The sequence below is a fragment of the Bombus flavifrons genome, chromosome 2 (assembly GCF_040668555.2).
Source record: "Bombus flavifrons isolate JBK064 chromosome 2, iyBomFlav1_principal, whole genome shotgun sequence".
NCBI lineage: Eukaryota > Metazoa > Arthropoda > Insecta > Hymenoptera > Apidae > Bombus > Bombus flavifrons.
In genome coordinates this window covers 1822804-1842909 of record NC_138443.1, presented here as the reverse complement: position 1 = coordinate 1842909, position 20106 = coordinate 1822804, and the positions used below count along the sequence as shown (strand labels likewise).

General features: G+C 33.2%; 1 protein-coding gene across 4 annotated transcripts in view; it reads right to left on the bottom strand.

The window, feature by feature from the left end:
- Nucleotides 1-20106, bottom strand: part of sona (sol narae metalloprotease) — a 93209-nt gene that overhangs the window by 1602 nt on the left and 71501 nt on the right. For 3 of the 4 annotated variants that reach the window (XM_069127548.1, XM_069127538.1, XM_069127555.1), the window contains exons 4-17: nt 18900-18960; nt 17240-17448; nt 16493-16582; nt 11079-11280; nt 10868-10997; nt 10085-10214; nt 9803-9945; nt 7222-7277; nt 3198-3324; nt 2266-2430; nt 1967-2093; nt 1768-1872; nt 1480-1631; nt 678-1072 (exon numbers count right to left, since the gene is read on the bottom strand). In XM_069127548.1, coding sequence (XP_068983649.1) covers nt 678-1072; nt 1480-1631; nt 1768-1872; nt 1967-2093; nt 2266-2430; nt 3198-3324; nt 7222-7277; nt 9803-9945; nt 10085-10214; nt 10868-10997; nt 11079-11280; nt 16493-16582; nt 17240-17448; nt 18900-18960 — 2092 coding nt within the window. Of the gene's footprint in view, nt 1-677; nt 1073-1479; nt 1632-1767; nt 1873-1966; nt 2094-2265; nt 2431-3197; nt 3325-7221; nt 7278-9387; nt 9441-9802; nt 9946-10084; nt 10215-10867; nt 10998-11078; nt 11281-16492; nt 16583-17239; nt 17449-18899; nt 18961-20106 lie in introns of all 4 variants that reach the window. The other variant, XM_069127564.1, reaches the window with a different exon arrangement.

Here is a 20106-nt window from a genome sequence, read left to right as displayed (position 1 = left end):
ATGATTGATGTTTATGTTTAATGTATAATATTATGTACAAGTAAAGAAAATCTGATTTGATGAACCTGAAATGAATTCTAACAAATATGTTGATATAAAACATCCACCCAGAAGCCGAAAACAATTACTCCAATGAACAGAAAAAGACACCAAGAATTCAAAATATACATTTAACACAAGATTCGTTACCCAATGGAATAGTCGTAGTACATACATGGAAATATAAAAAAAAGGAAAACAAACGTCGGTAAAGCTGTACAGAGAAACGAAAGATATTCACTGTCTCACAAGTGAATTGCACAAGTCAGACTACGAGGAACTCTGACGATGAAAAATGCGACGTGTCAGTTTGTCACTATTTTAAATCACTTCGTAGCGTTTTAACGGCTACGCTATTCATGAACAATGATTACGATAAATGGTTGAATACATAAAGTAAAATAGCAGAGAAGAAATAGAAGAACGCCTATGTATAATAACAAAAATACTTAATTTCATCGTATATAAAATAATGAGAAAGATGAAGCAAGAAAAATAGAATAAAGCGAGAATAGACAAGAAAAATATATCGAGACGATAACGTTTAATCAGATGATCGATAGAAAAAATAAAGAGAAGGTTCTCGTAACTCGAGAAGAAAGCGAGTATCGTCGTCTTTTGATACAGATTTCTCTTACCGCGAGCATCGTTTTGAGGCCCGTTCTGATCCTTTTCGTCTGCTGTTGCTAACACCATGCTCACCGTGCCCTTATGTCTGAACGGGCTAATTTTCGGATAATTCAGATCGTTGATCTTTGATATCGGACTAACTGTATAGTACGAATAATTCCTAGTAGTAGTACCACCAGCGTATCCGTTCTTACTATAACTAGCATCGTTACTAATATTTACTTTAGTCTTGTATTTATTGACGTACAGATAACTGGCAGTGGTGTATTTGGTCGCCGGGGTAGTGGCGAACGATGTGACGCGTTTGTAAGGATTACTCGTCGACGAGAAGAGATTCGACGACGGCGAGGAGTATTTAAATTTCGATTGTGGCGTGCTGTATGTCGTCGATTCCCACGGATACCTGTGTGACATAGCATTATGGGATTATCGAAGGGACGAGGTGATCTGTTTGGATTACTCTCGAAAATTCGGAAAATATTTGCTATTTGATTATACGTTCGCCAAACACGGGTGAAAATTGTTGTTTATTAAACAAAGTTGAGCATTAGAATCTTTGCAGTGCGTGTTATAATAGTAAATATTTGAACGACGATTTGGAAATGCATGCTGATTACCTGAAACATGTTTACTAGTTATGATAATAATTACATATTTTGATAAACAGAACGAAGAGACATCGAAGTGCATTAATTCGATTATCTTATCTGAATGATAATTATTTACATATTACCAACTATAACGAATGCTACGAAATTATAGATCCTTAAATAATATTTATGTAGGTTTTACGTATATACAGAATATTACCTGTAGTCTGTGTTGTTATATTGAGCATACAGAGGCCGATTGTGGGCTGTCGGGTTGAAACTGCTATCTCGGCGTACGTACGTTGGAATGTTTTGCGTATAATCTGGGATAATATTTTCGTGTTCGGCCACGCACTTTCCGTTTAGGCAATACTACAATTTTTAACAGGATCATAATCAACAGTTTGATAAAAAGGAAGCAGAATAAAATATTTTTTTCTCAATTCTTAATGTAACATATATATGTTACAAATTCGTCGTACGAATCACTTTTATTTAAATTATTTACCTGACCGTCTCCGCAAGGAGAACCTTCAGCCGCTGGACGATATGCCACACAATATCCTGAGCCAGCGTCAAAGCAAAATAGTTGAGCGCAAACTCTGTCGTCTTTCTAAAACGTGAAATAATCGTTTCATTGACATAACACCAACGATGCAGTGGATAAAAAAGATACACGTTGATCGACGTTGTAATGCAAAGCTTACGAAACAGGCGCTCGTTCCACGATCTTTCCGACATTGCGCATCCAACGAAAGAAGCTTCCCAGGTAAAACTCTAGGAAGAGCTTCGTCTTCGTGAGGTGCGTTGTACAAACACGTTGCTGTGTCGCCGCTGGAATAGAAATATCGACACATCATTTATTTGCATATAATAATGAATTCAAGAAGTATTAATAAAGTAGTACCAATTATTTTAAAAAATTAAGCAAGTTAATTTATTCTACGGAGATTTAATTGAAATAATATTGAAGACAGAGGTTCATAAACCGACGAATGAATCATACTTTAAGAAATGATGAAACGACGATACGCTGCAATGGGACCACTTAAAGCCTTTCTCTGTGTGTCTGAGATCGCTCATAATGTAGCCATCCTCCCAACGACATTTTTCGGCTCCTGGTCCTCCAAGATAGCTAGGTGGCGGTGAGCCATCGTGAACTGCGCCCAGCCTACGATATTCGCATTTCAATGTCATTTTACGTCCCATTCAAATCAACATTTTTAACGCAAATCAATATTATTTTTAGGGAACTACGGTTGCTACAAATTTCCAACAATTTGGCGAAAAACAAACAAATGTAAATGAAAACGTAAACTTTACTTGGTCGAAGAAATTTCTTTCTACAAATCATGAAAAAATAAAACAGAAATAGACTAAAAATTAAAATCAAAGTTCACGCAACCAGTTTTTGCCACTAATATTAAATAAAATGATTTTTCTTTAATTTTATAAAATTTATTTAATTTCAATAGCGAAAGACGGTCACGTGAATTTTGATTTTAACTTTTGGTCTGTCTCTGTTTTATTTTTTCATAATTTATAGAAATCAATATTTTAAAAAGTAATGATGATTTCTATAGAATGTTAATACATTTTTTAAAAAGTCGAAACAATCAGAATTGTCTTATTAAATTAGTGTTATTGATGAAATTTTACAAGTTACAAGGTACAAATTATCAATGTTAACAAAATCTCCTTGTATAACAGTAATAAGTTTACTAATAAAATAGACAAAATAAATGAAAAATAAAATAATCTATTTCTGACTGTTCTATAATATTCGACTGAAAATTATAAAATTGTAAAAGAGAAGTTTACTTATTGTGCAACTCGTAACTTATCAATTTACTCGTCAATTTAAATAACTACAATTTACAACACGATTTTCGAATTTTCTATAGAAGTGACAAAATATTCAAGCGATAATGGACTTACAAATGACCAACTTCGTGGGCTGCAACGATAATTCCGCTAAATCCGCCTGTGTCTTCGATAATAGCGACCGAATTCACCTTTTCCAGACGCTTATTCACGACACAAGCTCCACCCACATACGCGAATCCTGAATAAAGATACATGATCACTTTGGAACGTTTTCCGTCCTTATGTACAGGGTGTAAAAATGTTAATTGAAATGTTAATGGCACTACTAAGTTCGTTATTCGATATGGACTAACAAAAAAGCTGCATTTTTAGCAAGTTAAATTAATACTAGTAATACGAAATACGTGAACGTATTTTCAACTTTGAGAATGTAAAATAAGAAAGTAAAAACTCGACCTCAATTTATTAGTCTATACTATAGTAATATTATTAGCGTTATTACATATACTTGATAGAAGATAAAAAGATTTAATCATTTTTAAAGTAGTTTTAAAGTAAGTGAATATTGGCAAATTCTTATTATTATTTCATTTGGAAATATGTTATTAACAACATCATTAACAATAACAAATTTGCAATAAGATCTGATGAATATAATTGCCATTAAACTAATTAATTGCAGATCAAATAAAATCATTTATACAGTGAATTCTTGGTTTAATTCACGATCGATGTATTAAAATTTACCACTTAAATAATTAAAACCTCAACGTCGCCCAATCAAATATAAAATCTTCAATTCAAATGCCGATACATTTTTTTCTAATAACGAAACTCTATCGTGATTAGATAGCAAATGTGAATGTTCCGAAATAATCTGTGGTATTTGAAGCAAGGCCGAACTACATCACGATTCTGATCAATCTTAAATAATTGTATCGAATATTATATAATGTTGAACCGACAATGTAAAAACGTGAATGTACATATCGTAATTGAATCGTATAAAATAACTGGATCAGTGGTGCAAGACAACAACGATATTTTGTAACTGTATTACGAACAATCACAACCCATGTTCTAAATCTAACACAATAGAGTATTACGAAACTTCTCGTATAGCGTGAGTCTTTTGGAAAGTACATATATATTCTAAACTATCGTTGAAAGTTGGCTGGATTAACGACTTGAAATTTGAATATACTATAATCGAAGCCGCGATCGTACCGTGAAAGGAAATTCAAATTCGATTATGAATGCACTATGTCGAAAGAACAACTGTATCGTGATAATTCAAGTTTGTAGATATCGTAACGGAATCACGATTTGATCGCTAATATATAACTGCAGTTTGAAAGTGCTTACTGCAAGCAACCGTATTGCGACTGCACTGGCAACGTGAATTAAACTTGAATTATGAAATCATTTGGCTATCCATCAGATCGTGAAGATCGTCCATTCTCAAAAACGAAGACACGTTCTTTGGTAAGATGTTACCAGTACTGTTATTAGATACGAAATTCTAGCAAATATTTAGCGGCAGTATTAATCTGTTTAATTAAATACTCGTTTAGTAAGAGAAAGCTAGAAGATAACTTGGCTTTTTCTTGGATTGGCACGACATTTCTTAAAAAATTTTTACACAACTTTTTATACTCTTTTACAAAATGCGATGTACATTAAATACGTATTTTTAAAATAATTCTAATATATTGCGTATAACGAGAATCGAACATGGTTTTGGTATGGCCATGGCATTTCTTCAGCTTAGGTTTCATACATTGCAGTGAAATTTGCACAATTGTTAAATAATGCCTTAATACGTCTTTTGAATATTTATTTAAATATAAATAAAACAATAAGATGCTATGTCCAAAAGAAGTATTAAGGTATTATTTAATAATTGTGCAAATTTTATTGCAATATACAAAAGCTAAGTTAAGCTAAACAAATACGTATACATGAAACAGTATTTTCATTAAAAATATCCAAAAATAGTACAAATTTGATGAATGAAATTTAGCTAATGACAGAGACGTAATACGTTTAATTTATTACAGAAAGATTAAATGTAGTTTCAAATAACTCTGAATTAATCGCATAAATTTACTCTATTTGGCTACTAAATGAAATTTATTATACTGAATTTATTAATGTATCCGAGATGCAATCTGGATCATGTGGTCGAAACTTTTGTTTTCGTAGGAACTTTTTAAGAAACGAGTGCCCATTTGAGAAAGGATCGTAGCTGATTAATAGAGTAGCATGCAGCTATTAATTTACGTCGATCGATTAACCGAGGATTTCGAAATAACTTAAAACTTCATCTACCGTGAAGATCGATTCAAAGATCGTGTTCCCTCAACGAGAATTTCCAGTGTTGGGGAAAAAGGAATAATCTCTGCGGTATTAATCTCTACGATATTCCTTTGTTCGGCTTACTTTTCATTTCTAACGCGATTCCCGATCGCTTCGACTTGAATAAACTTACCAACCGTGGTCCTCGTCAGTAATGCAGCCAAAGAAACAAGAAGGAGGTGTGAATGATTCAAAAGAACGACATAGCGAGTGTAGATATGATAAGGATATACTGCCGTGTTAAGTCAAAAGGTCGCATCGGCACACTTTCGTTTAAATCAAACCATTGCTGCCAAGTAGTAGAAAAATAGTTCATCTATATATATATTAAATAAGAAAGTTGTATTTGCATTGAAACTAAAGATAGAACAGTTTATATTTCGGTTGTTATGTGAAATCGATACCTGGTTGTTAAATACTAAAAGTTATTTTTCCCAAAACCATTTTTCGACCGGATACGCCTACTCGAATTAATACGGCAATATAAAAGTAGATATATTTTTCAAATTATTCTTAGACCAACGAGGTACCATTAGGATCGAACGATCAATTTGATAATATTCCGTGGTAAAGTGTATATAGAAAAGTAATTGCAAACGATCGATTGTACAAATGCCAAGGTCGTGTACGATTTATGTACATACGTGTGTACGTGAAACACAAACACACACACAAAATAGGAAACCGTAGCCACTGTGCAAAAAAGTGAACGAACAGAGAAGATTTAAAAACGAAAAATTGTGGAATAAGAAACGTTTTTTTACTTTTTAAACTTCTTTTCTCTTCTTTTTTTTTTTTTTTGTTTAGGACAGGTATAATACCGCTTTCGTTTTCGCTCGTATATATACGTTCACAGTGAGAATCAGGAGAGTGAAAGACAGAGTGACAGTGTAAGTGAAGGAGAGAAAGGCATACTTGTATCCCAGACTAAGAAAAGTGAGATCCAGAAACAAGAAAACACGCGTGGCAAGCCGCGATAGAATGTTTCACGCTCAGCTCGAGGGAAGTTTTGATCGGTGTTTTTTGTCCAGCCATTTTTTGTTTCTCGCGATAATCAAGTTCAAACACAGAGTGAAGAAGTTCATTCAAGCTATTAGAGTGAAAACAAACAGGATAAGTATAGATAAAAGCAACGTAGACGAGCTTGAAATGCTATACTATTCGAGGTTTTTTTCAAAATGCGGCATTTTCTTCGAAACATAATTCCAGTGTTTTGCAGAGGATATTAATGTAATAACTAGTTTGAAGTAAAATCGAAACGAAATGAAGTTTCGATTGTAAATAGTAAATAGAATAAGTCGACGTTTAATTCAATACATAATTAATTAAATGTATGTTAAGAAATTAAAGCTTTTTGTAATATAATGCAGTTTCTTGTAGTTTTAATATTGAATACTTCTTGAGTTATTCAAAATATTCCATTTTAAATCGCACATTAAATTCACAGTATGATAAAAGTACATAGAATATCTTCATCGAAAATTAAAAATAACAAAACACCGGAACAGATTTGTCCAAAAGAGCACGATTCGCGTTTTAAAATCTCGAACAGTACATATATGTATACCACGAAAGAACTCTGGCTGTGAAAGCCTCGAGAACTTCCTTCGTTTTCAACCATACGATACATCTTTTCGGGAGGTTGCAGCGAAAGAAATTTAGATTGGAGAAGTAAAAAAAAAAAGAAAAAAACGTTCGCAGAGCAGTGCACATAGATAGATCAAAGACAATTTTCTGTTCTCGTCAATCTCGTTTCCTTCGAACTCGAGAAACGTACCTGCGGTTCCTCTATTGCACACGTCATTCGCGTATTGCCTCCTGCACATATCTAATCTGTAATGCAACAACAAAAGTTCCTCTTTATCATGTGGACTCACAATTCCAGTCTGCTTTGGACCACGTCACGGGACAATTGTTGGGAACGTGTCGCTCGTATGTGTCTAATATCCATTACATTTCGGTAAACTATAATATTTTGTAGCATATACACATACAATATTACTATAATGGAGTCTACCATTTTTTAAATGCTCTCTCTCTCTCTCTCTATGTATATGTATATATATTATGTATATATATTGCCTATTAAAACCATGATATTTTGTGATATATAATACAATGAGTTAGGACAATATTCGGATACTAAGGTATCCTTGGATCTATTTCTTTATGTCTTAGCATAAGATTCTTATGATTAACGCGTGAGGCCCTTTTGTTTCTCTGATAAATGCTCTTTGATAAATAATGTAAGCAATGTGCGACAAATCTGGCAATTTCATATCTTTTCACGTTGAATATTATAATTTCTTTACTTTGACGTTTTACTATATTACATGCATGATAGTATATATATTACATTTAATATATATGTACTAGTTTTTTAATAGTTTCAGAATAATTTCGTATGACGCGATAACGACCTGTCTATTTTATAATAATCCACGTGATTATAATTCATCATTAATAAGTTAATCTCTGACAAATATAACAAAAGAACTATCTCCAAAAAAAAGAATGGTTAATTCTCCTATTATCTTGACAAATCATGATATTTCATAATATACAGATATCGCACATGAAAATTTCATAGAAATTGCATGTTTTTGAAATCTTTGCAAGACTTCACGTACGACAGACGATTAATGATATTGATTTACGAGGAATGGCATTAACTTGATTGATAACGAAAAGCAAACACCGTGATGAAGCGATATCACACACCGTGTTTGATGTCTCCTCCTTGTTCAGCGTTGAGGACGCGGCTTGCGGAAGGCGATAGCGTGGAATTACGGTAAAGCAAACACACTACGAGTAGCGCGCGTGTAAATAATTGCCAATTAGCGAGTGTTGCGTCTCAGGTATGAATAATTACAGCCGATTCCTTTTTAGCAACTTTTGAATCGCGTTGTTTCTCGAAATCGCATGAAGGGGTGCCATTTATATATGTATTATGAACTCGACCTATCGGAGAAGATTATATACATCGTGAACGTCGACTTGAATGTTCGTAACTTGAGGCTTAAAACGAAATTTTCTTTTTACCGCTTGTATTATCTTTTAAAACGAAATATGTACAATGAGGCTTGTTATTATGATTTCCTGATTTTAACACTTTCAATACTATGCACACATGCTTATCGAATGTTGGATTAAAGAGATGAAAAGTTCGATTGAAAGGTTTAGAGGATGCATATGGATTTTGATCTTTAATTTTAATTATTTCCGCGTTTGATCGCATTCATTGATGTAGGTTTGTATGCTATAATTAGAGTTTAGTAGATTGATGTCTAATAACAGGCAGAATAAGAAAGCCAATACGCGCGCGTGTTATTGATTACATATATTAGTGGTACCATTACCTCCTGAAGATCAATTCTACTGTATACTTCGTGTCTACGACAGTAATAATGAATGTGCGCAATGTTTAGCAAGCTTATTCTTTACTAAAATAGCGTACAGTATTTTAAATAACTACAATTTGAGTATTCAACACCGTATTTACACTAGATTAAACTAAGTGCGTTAAAAGAGCATACTTTCTCGTTCGACAAAATACGAGTACAGTCTATATTTTTACATGGAGTTTATTATTTAAGAACTATTAAATCTCTTTCACTCTTAATGAAAATTATGTATATATTTTATTTGTATCTTTCTGAAAATTACTGTCCATTGTAACAGAATATTTCAAAACAAGAAAGTACAAATATTATACTATTTCGACGAGAAAGAATGTCACTTTTGTATCGTTTATCCCCGTAAACGCACCATTCCCATCGTGGTACGCCATCACTACACCGTCAAAAACTACATTTAAGCTAGGTGTAAATACTGTACAACGCTAATTACGTTAAAAGAATATGAACGAAAATAAAATAAGATTAAAAAGAAATAAATAAACAAATTGAAAAAGAAAGCGTGATCGCTATGTAATAAACCATACCGGCAGTTCCCTTAGTGCAGCGGCCGCCTTTCCTACGACGGCACATATCATACCTGTTTTGCGAAATAAAAATCAAACAGTATGAAATCACTAGACTGCTGTGGTAAAACGGTAATAGCATAATGTCGGGGCCATAGAACGTATTCGTTATTGCGTGAAATTCGATTGAAATCTCTGCTTCTCAATATTTTTTACACGCTTTCAAGTTAATCGTTATCATTTTCCTTTCGAGTTTCACTATTCTTCCACGTATTCGATTAAAAAGAAAACAAGTCGTTTAAATTGTCATTGATATCGAAAGATGAGACAAAAAGGGGAGAGCGAGAAAAGTTGTCAGGGAAGAAGATTTTGTATGTTAATCACGTGAAACGTAATGTGGTAATTAGGTTGAATTTAAAGAAATGCACACTCTTACTTTGTGACAGCGACAGCGATGTCGTACACCGGAAGTCGTCTCTCTCGGAAGAGATATTTGCCCATGTCGGTCAACGCAGCTGCCGAATCGATCGCGTCTCGTCCGACGCGATTTCTTTCCAAATACGGTGTAGCATCTCTGCCCTGAAAGATATCGTTTAAGAAAAAAAAAGAAAAAAAAGGAAAAGAAAAAGAAAAAGGAGGAGAAAGTTGTGGGAAACGTAACGATTCGTAAAAAAATCATAGTTCGGTAAAAGGATCGAGATGATTAATTGCACTTCACCCGTGATATAATGATTCCAGCGATACTGATGCGGATCTTTGGCCCTTTTAACAGCTTGTACCTTAGATCTACTCCGTTCCAGAAGGATACAAAGTATCTTTTGATTTGCACGTTATCACCGCCATGTAATCTGGAAGAAACGAATTTAATTATAAATTTTGGTTCGATTAAAAATTAAATTGGTACTGATTAAACATTTGCTGTTCTATTTTAACAATCAAACGAAGTGCTTCATTAAGAACGTATATAAATAGAGTTGAACCACTCGCAAACAGCTGCTACATAAGCCAATAATGAATATTAATACGGACAAATGGATAATCTGTTACATAATATCTTTCACACACTGTGATGTCTTCACATCTATCACGGAAATAATCTTTTGATATCAGCTAGAAAATTTTAAATATGATACTCATATTTAAATGATATGAAACATATCATTTTCCTATAAAAAAAGGACTATTCCTCGATATAAAAAAGATATTTTCAATTTTTTATTTTTCCAAGTAAACTGGATATATCTATGCAAATTCACATTTTTATAAGCTAAGAAACTAAAATCTAGGCAGAAATTGTGTCATACTGTAACGAGCACAGTACTTTAAATGTTTTATATATTTTATGCATATTGTGCACATTGTGCGCATTCTATGCATTTTGTACCTTTTGTACCTCATAAATCCATAAAAAATCCGTAGTCCATTTATAAGCTGCTATCTCTTGAAAGTAAACTAATCCTCACCAATAATTTAATCTTTGTCAATAAATAAGAGTTTTCACCTATATCCATCATAGTCGACGATGCAGAGGATTTCCGGGTAGATCACATACGGTGCTTCCCTCTTTGTTCTTGCGGCGATCGATCGTTTCGATCTGTACCTCTTGGCCAAGTGATCGGGCTCCATCAGCGCTAAAATCGATGTTTAATCACGAGAAACCGATCTCTGGAGGATTTCACCTTCTGGTGTGGTAACATGTAAAGATCACTCACTGAAATCGCTGTACTCGTCGCCGTTTGGACGAGTCACTTTCTTGTACACCACGTGATGGCTCGTGCGCTTCAAGTTCCCTTTACTTCGCGTTACGTTAGGCAGCAACTCTGCTCCGTGAAGATTCGAGTCCTTGTTTACTACTTCATTTAATATCCTATCTGGCAATGGTCGAATCACTAGTTCTGCACCGATATTACCATCCTGGTTCAAATCACATCATTAATTGTTATCTTGTAGAGAACATTTATTTATACTTTATGAAAAACAAAGAATAATTCACATTTTATCATTATTTCTACTGTTAATTAATATATATACAATTGTTAGAAATGGGCATAATTTCATACTAATGGATTAATATTCTCTTATTCCCATGTAGTTTTTTGTACCAAGTTTCTCTACTGCTTAATATATTTTGTACTGTAGTAGTGTTTTTGTACAGTTATATGAGCTTTCTGTTAATTTATGATACACAATAGAAAAATAAATAACGTTAAATAAGTCAAGTAATGTTATTTAAGGTGAAGTAACGAAGCGAATAATAAATAGAATAAAAATTTTACATAAATAATTATTTGAATAAAACTTTACTTCTATAATATTCGTCCCTGATATCTAGACATTAATAGGAAAAATAAACAATCTAGCTAATTAGAAGCTCTACCGGCATTTCCGGTACCAATAATATGTTTAATCACACGATCAATGAGTTAACGAACTATAATCGGTTAATAGCTTAATCGCGCATGCTTTCTACGTCAATTCCTCATTCGATGGCCAACGACTTCCGCTTGGCTATATGCAATTATCACGACGTGACTAATTTTATCCAACATGAACGTTGGACAAGGGAAAACGAAATACACGTTCTATGGTGGAACAGCCGGTCGATTCGCTGGTTCATTGATATTTCCGATCCGGGTACGATCAACATGTTCGATTTGCAGTCCGAGAGAGGTGCATTGGTCACGTCGAGGGAGGGAGAGTGAAAGCGAAAGGTCAGGACTGTCAGGACACATGGGGTCATATAGAACAACGCTTTTACGGCATTATGTAACGCGGAATGACGATATTTCTTATCTTTGGAATTTATTCTCGTGTGGTTACTTCTGCAAAAGTTAGCAGTATATAAACAGAATTACATATGGTGGTTAATTCACTTAGTACTAACTGGATGTTTCTTCGTGGCTTTCATTTTCTAGTTATTTTATTACAAATCTGTTATTTCACTCGCGTCATACATGTTTTGTAACTAGCCTGTTGATATTTAGGCAAATTCATATTTCTATAAACACAATTAAAGGAATGGAACCTGGGTAGAAAATTGTTTTACGTATTGAGTATCATATTTTGTATATATTATGTACTTTTGCAAGTTATATGCATTCTGTGCATTTTTGCATCTTCAAATTTCCTGTAGACGCATAAAAATCCATAGCCTACTTATAATATATGTAAAATACTAAATAAAGAGAGAGTTTTCCAATAAATCCAACGAGTAGGTGTTATAATAATTACGGCAGTATATGCAAAGTAATTTACATGTCAGTCGCCACAAAATGAAGAGTCCAGTTTATTTGATTTTGATTTATGTAGCTTGATGGCTAGAAAGAATTGTTTTAATATGAAATGGTTGGAGAAAGAAATAACCTGAAGGAGATACAAGTTCAACTTTTACAACTTCTACAGCTTCTACATATGTACATTTTCAAATTGGTTTCAAAGCTACCGACATCATTACAATAATCGTATCTTATTACAATGTTAATGAAATTTCATATATATATATATATATATATATATATATATATATATATATATATATATTTCATAGTTAGATTCATACAAATCTTTTATAGCAACTGTTTAAATGCCTTCGTGAACCACTGCAGGGAAACAATACAAATGTTTTCTTGTACGCATAATTGTGTTGTGATATGATATAGCCTTTCCTTATAGTTTATACTTTTTAACATACATATGTCAAAGTTGGTTTTCAAAAATTTGTTGGCACTTCTCTCGAACACTGTACAATATGTTTCATCCTACGCAGCGATTAACCGATCGTTGTCAAGGACGACGTCCTTTCAACTGATTTTTGATGTATGAAAGTAATAAAAAAAAGCTGTAAGCTGCGAAATTTTTGTTGCACAGGAGAATACTCTGGTGATACAGAGAATGCTAATTTTAGACCTGAATTTTCAATGAATTGCTGCATAATGTGCACTCGATGTGCCAAGGAGTTATCTTGGTGAAAGAATCGGAATTCCTTTTGTGAACAATACGGACACAGTTTTTTCAGTTGCTAATGGAAAATTTGTAACGGTTGTTTTCCCGATATTTGGATTTATTTCTGTAACTATTTCATATTTTATAAAACAAATAAAATCTTTCCTTTTTTTCTTATTGGCCAGCAACCAAAATTTATAAAGAAAAGAAAAAGCTGTTTATTCATGTTTTTCTTGGAAAATTTACGAGGATCCATATTCATAAATTTTATGTTTAAATTATTGGTAATGAATATTTAGAAATTTAATTGACTTTTTATTTCAAAATTTATAAACGTCTGTAGACTTACACGTGGATTTCTATAAATTGCATAATTTGGCGTTGTCAGAAGCGTGATTTAGATTATTACTGCAAATTTTAATAAATTAATTAATAAAATAATTTGTTTTACCTTTGTAGCATTATATAATAAAAGCATATCATTCATTAATATCATGGCAAACGATCACGATTTTACAATGCTACCTCGTGTGAATTTATTAATCGGATCGCTTGGTCAAAAGAACAATATTCATGATCATAAATGAAATCACTGTCAAGGGGAGATCTCTAATCGTTTTCACTGAAGAATATAAATCTACAATAAAACAATTCGTTTCTTTCACGCAATTATATAATAACGATCATTTTATTGATTACCAGACTAAATTTCTCTTTTTAGGAATTCTACTGTTTTAAACAAACGCAACGATCTTCCTACATTCATACATGACTTCAATTGAATTTCTTTCCCTTGAACTACGCTTTCAATCGTCACAATAGCTGTAGTCAATGCTTCAAGAGGATTTCTAATTGTTCTCCACGCATGAAATTCTCCATAAAGGAAGAACCACAAGAACATAAATTCACCGACAATTTGTTCCTTGATTGATATATAGGCTACAATATACTCAGTTTCTATAATAAAAGCAGCAAATGAATGGCAATTTCATCAGCTCATGCGTCGAGTTTCAACCAAGTAACTAAGAAAGATAATTATTTGTTGTTATATGTAAATAATATATATGTATTCTGTTATTATACTTTAATATAATAATTAGTAAATAGTGTAATATTTCATTGTTTGTGTAATTCATTGTTTTAAACAGAAAAGTCTTGTTTTAAAAATGAATATAATAGTTATATAGTAATACAGTAATATAGTTACTTGCGTCTCTTTCTCCTACAAGAAGCAATTAAAACGTTTTGGTAATTTGCTGTCAGACTCAGATTTAACACTTCAGTATCTATAAGATATGCTAATCCTTCTGTACGGAAGGCAATTAAAGACAATAATTAATATGAATCAATTACAAACTTTTTTTCTTATCTTTAAATCTTATTTTTAAATAATACATTGCAAAAAACGAAATATGAAAGAATGAAACAAGTAAATTTGTTGGCGAATCCAAATGCAGTCTATGCATAATCTACTCATAATCTCCATAATTTATTTATGAAGTCTACTAATTTTCGTCTACAGAAGAGAATTAATACAAGTTTAAACCAACATTTCTCAAAAACAGGATGCGAAAGAATAAATCCGCTAACAGATGCAAATCGAGCAAATTAAAGTTAATAAAGTACGACAATCATCTTCCATGAAAAAGGGCCAGAACATATCAATTACACGTGTACGATTTTTTTTCTAAATTACTTTTCGTCCCAACTATAAACCTTCATTTTTCGAAAATACGATTAAAATTATGTAATGAACAAAATTTGTTGTTAACAGGATAATCTTTGTATGAAAATATCCCTTCAGTTATCATTCATGACTTTGTCAACAGGTTTCAGACAATTCGATGAATAAGTAGCAGTTTTGGCAATAGTTTTATGTCGGGAATTTTTTCCTTACGACTTCATAAGAGATCGAAATTCCCAAGTGAAATTAAGTCTTGGTTGGTTGGAGGCGCAATCATTGAGAACGGCTGCCTTCTGTTCCGAGCTGCCCACTGTTCTGAAAGGTGCAACCGATATGGAGAATTTTATTGCTTTTTTCCTTGGTTTTGCCCAAGCAATATCTTCATAGTGCACTTTGTATGAACCGCGGACGAAGCAGCGATTACCGGAGCTCGAAATGGAAATGTCAAAACGATCACGAAATACCATTTTGTACAACTTTCTATTGAATCTCGTTTACGTGTAACCGTTTTGGTCATAGCAAATGGTATTTTTGTAAAGATGCTTTTAGGTTCGCCTCCGCTTTGTTAACATTTTAAAAGAATATTCATGGATGTAATATTAAAATTGTCTCGTGATTATGTAAGTGATGCATAATTACGATATATGATACATATGATACATGTGATGTCTGGAATGCTTGTCCGTCTCAGAAAGTTAAATTCTTTTTCAGATCTTTGAGTGACTGATATTTACTTGTTAATAACACAGTGGAAAAAGGTCAGTCAGATATATGAAATCTAGATAAAAAGGAAAATTACGTGTGTAATTATAATTTACTTAATCCTCCTATTGCAATTTCAAATTTAAAGAGTTAAAGGATAAACCGAATACGGTTAATTGTAGCTTAACGTATTAAAATGTTTATGTAATCTAGCAGCAAAAAAACGAGTACGATCCATAACGAATTGAAAACAATACGTTTATGTTACGCCTTATGTTCTGTTATTGCCATTGACATTACTCTGTCTCTCTAAAATACAAAATAATTTGCACAAACTTCTTTATCCAAGCAATCCTGTTTCCCTGTTAATTTAGATACTAAATGTTCCATTGTACAAATATGCCCACTTGCATTTACCAAATTCCAAATTCCAAAGAATTAATCCTCTAGTCACAATTTCCCAACGTCATTTACCATTCGTCTTTGGTCAACCATTGAAAATTGCATCGATTATCCGCGTAACAAAAATTCTTTCAGCGATTACGCATAAATTTTGTTCTTCTAAGCATTTCGTGAAATTGCTATCCTTTTGCTTTACGGACTACTGGACGTTCTAACTTGCAACTACGGCGGGCAGCCTTCCTAAGCGTGGCCCTGGCAGTTGTCCCCAACGAATCGCGGTATTGCGATAATTATAACCAAGACGAGTTCCTAAGTGAGTCGCGACGGTTGACGAAAGACGAGTCGCAATAATGGCGGGAATGTCGAAAGGTACATTAAGAAAGAATGGCCTCTTACAACGAGCACTTTCCCATTCGCGTCCCGGTGCAGCAGAATTGACGCCATGTTCGTCGTGTCTTGATAGATGTCACCGATATCTACGTCGGCCTGAAACGAGAAGAACAATTACATACAACGTGATCGCAACGTGCCTGGCCATATGTAGCCGATTTTATGCGATTTACACCATTTAAAGGAATAATGCAAACTCGTGGGCCTGAGGAAAAATCGCGTCGCTGTGAAAAGGTCTCGCTTCTTTTCTCACTATGTACATAATATCGTTTCGAGCAAAATGTCGGGTAGCATGAGAATGCAACAGGGATGGGAGGAAAATTTTGCAAAATTAAAAACACAACGTTGTGAAAGTTAAAAAGTTGTAAGATAGGGTTGATCATATGATGTCTTGTAATTCATGCTAGAATTTTTCTTATGCGTTGTTTTGAACAAAATTTTAGGTGATTAAGTAGTAAGGTGATAAGAAGTGAGAGAATTTAAGAATAAGTCAATATTTTAAGAATAACTATTTTAAAATAAATAAAAGCCATTGATTAGTTATGTAGAATGTAAATCTGGAAAGTCTCGAACGAAGAAAATCTGAAAACTTTGAAATAATATACATGCATGATACGTTTAACAGTGGAGGAATGTTACTGAAAGGAAATTTCCGAGAAACGAAGCTGCTCATAAATAAACATCTCTTAAAGAATAAAAGAGCTAAGGAGAAAAATAAAAATCATTTTTTCGTGACGCACGTTGAAAACTTACATTCGTCACCTTTTCATAGTGGAGGCCACCAGGTTGCGACGCGTTCTTCGTGACAGTCCACATAGGCAAGTGGTTCGCTGTCAGCAACCCTTCCGTAGGCTTCAGCGACAGACTGATGTCCTTGCCGAAGGCCTTCAGGTGTATCTCCGGCTTCTCTATACTTCTCTTGTGCATTGAATGCAACACAGGTATAACTTCGTACGTCGGTACTAGAATTGAAACGCGATATGTCGTCTTTACTGAAAATTACTTTTTACCACTACAGCAAAGATTAATGCAAGTATTGCGTGATGTTAGGTTGAGATATCAACGATATCTGGCTTCGCACTTTCTTGCCAAAAATTACAATCCACAAATTTCGATTATTACAATATAGATGCATACAGCTCAAGATTGTTGTCCTCGCTAAATATAATTCAAGATCGTGGATGCTATTGATATCGATATTAAAATTTATAACTCGAAATTGGCGGTGCACAATGCAAATCATTCTTGTTACGACATAATGTACTTGCGATCTTTGGCATACCTGGTATACTTTGATACGCTAAAAGCGATTCAAAATCATGAATATTCAGGTTTGTAGATCCAAGTCCGCGAAGGTATCATAATATGTAACTTTGAATCATTATGTCTCGAAATATACAGGGTCATTGGTAACTGGTGGTACAAGCGGAAAGGGGGCGATTCTACGCGAAAAAAGAAGTCGAAAATATAGAATAAAAATTTTTCGTTTGAGGCTTTGTTTTCGAGAAAATCGACTTTGAATTTTCGCTCGGTACGCGTGCACTTATCACGTCTCGTTATAACGGACCTCACTGTAGATTTTTAAAAAAATTAAAAAACAAGAAAAATTTTTATTCTATATTTTCGACTTCTTTTCTCGCGTAGAATCGCCCCCTTTCCGCTTGCACCAACAGTTACCAATGACCCTGTATAATATAATATCTGTAGCAACGTTCTGTAGTTAACAGATGTAGCTATACTACCGGTCAAAAGTATTAGTACACCTGGCTATGTTTATTAGGAAATTCTAAATAAACTTTATTTGTAAATTACATTAAAAGGCATATACGTATAATGCAAATGAAATAATAGATTTGTAATAAAGTCCGCTACTTCCGATCTTTTATTAAACGTGTTTCAAACTACGTGGACTCCTACGTCAATTACCGTAATGACTTTTTCGACATTTCATGTTTAATTACGACCAACTATTTCTCTTAGTCTATGCCACATGTTTTTAGACAGATTATAATATTTTTGATAAAATTATTCAACATATTTTTTAAGAGCATAAATAAGTAGAAAATAAAAGCAGTGAAAGGTATTCAATTTCTACAAAAATATCTATACGTGTCTTAATATTTATGGTCGGCAGTGTGCTAACGAACTAAATATTTATTTCATTGTATGTATATTCGAAACTGTGTTTTATCCAATCAACAGTAAACTAGTGCAATCTCTGTCGGAATAATAACGATACCGTTCCGCAATTTTCACCATTAAGAAACTAATGACAGAGTACAATAGCAAGAAAATTTAATTCAACGAATTCCGTTTTGTGGCAAGGCCATCGGCGTGCAGTGAATCGAGTTCAGATTGAATGAAAAGACAACTGTCTACCGCTAGTTATTAAATTTTTTTTCACCGTGATTACCAGACTCGTGTCCCGTGTGAAACACCGATAACATCTCCTCCCTTGTCATGTGTTCGTGGATCTGCAACAGACAAGAAATTCATCGTAAGTATGTGCTTTACGCTTCGTACTTTATACTTCTTCGTGATGAAATGCTTTCGTGCATGCAAGGAAAGAACGTTGATATTCGCGTGACGAAAGGTTAATGAAGGGATCGATGCAACTGCTTCAGGTATTTTAATTGTTTAAGATTCAAAGATTAGAATTAGGATTTCTTTTTAATACGAAGATAACCGGAGAAAAACAGTATGTCACGTTTCTATCTTTTTTTCTTGCAGATGAACAATTTCGAAAAATCACCATCATGTTTGCTCATTTAGAAGGAAAGAATCCTTTCAAATAAATGACATTTTTTATTTGCTTATTTTTTTATTAAATTTCTGTTTCTTCTATCTTGCTGAGCATTTAAAAAATATGTCTTGTTACAATAAAAATATTCTTAGCTTTCTTACAACGTATCATACATTTTTTAATTATTAAACAAATTTTCTTTTTAGTTTTAACACTATATTCCCCTTTTCACTTATGTTACATTTAAGTATCAAGTATATATACGAGTATAAATATTACTAAATTTATAAAATATAGACGAAATAGCGAGTTGCATGTAATCATTTGGTTAGCAGAAAGTTATTTTCCAGAAAGACATTTCGAACACGGAAGTATCATTCTACAATTTATAGTTTTGGCCAAGGTAATTTTCTTATTGCCAGTCATTATGTAATTTTCCAAATTTTGAACAGGCACGATGAACGTCAGTTTGATGCTATTAATTTCGCTTTCTTCGCATTATTGGGATAGTTTCTCGCCGAGTAGTATTGTTCCCGGCCAAGTACGTCGTGTTGAAATATCGAGGAAAAGGTAATCGTGGTAGTATCATGGGAACTATAGCGCGTAATAATAACACGAAGAAACAAGTCCGTTACTTTCGATCTTTTATTACAACGTGTTTCAAAGTACGTGGACTCCTACGTCAATTACCGTAATGTAATTTTCCGATATTTTATATTTAATTACGACCAACTATTTCTCTCAGTCTATGTCACATGTTTTTAAACAGACTATAATATTTTTGATAAAATTATTCAACATATTTTTCGACAGCATTAATAATCATTTCTCTGCGACAAATTTCTGCAACTTTTTAAATTTTGCAGTCTTTAGAGTT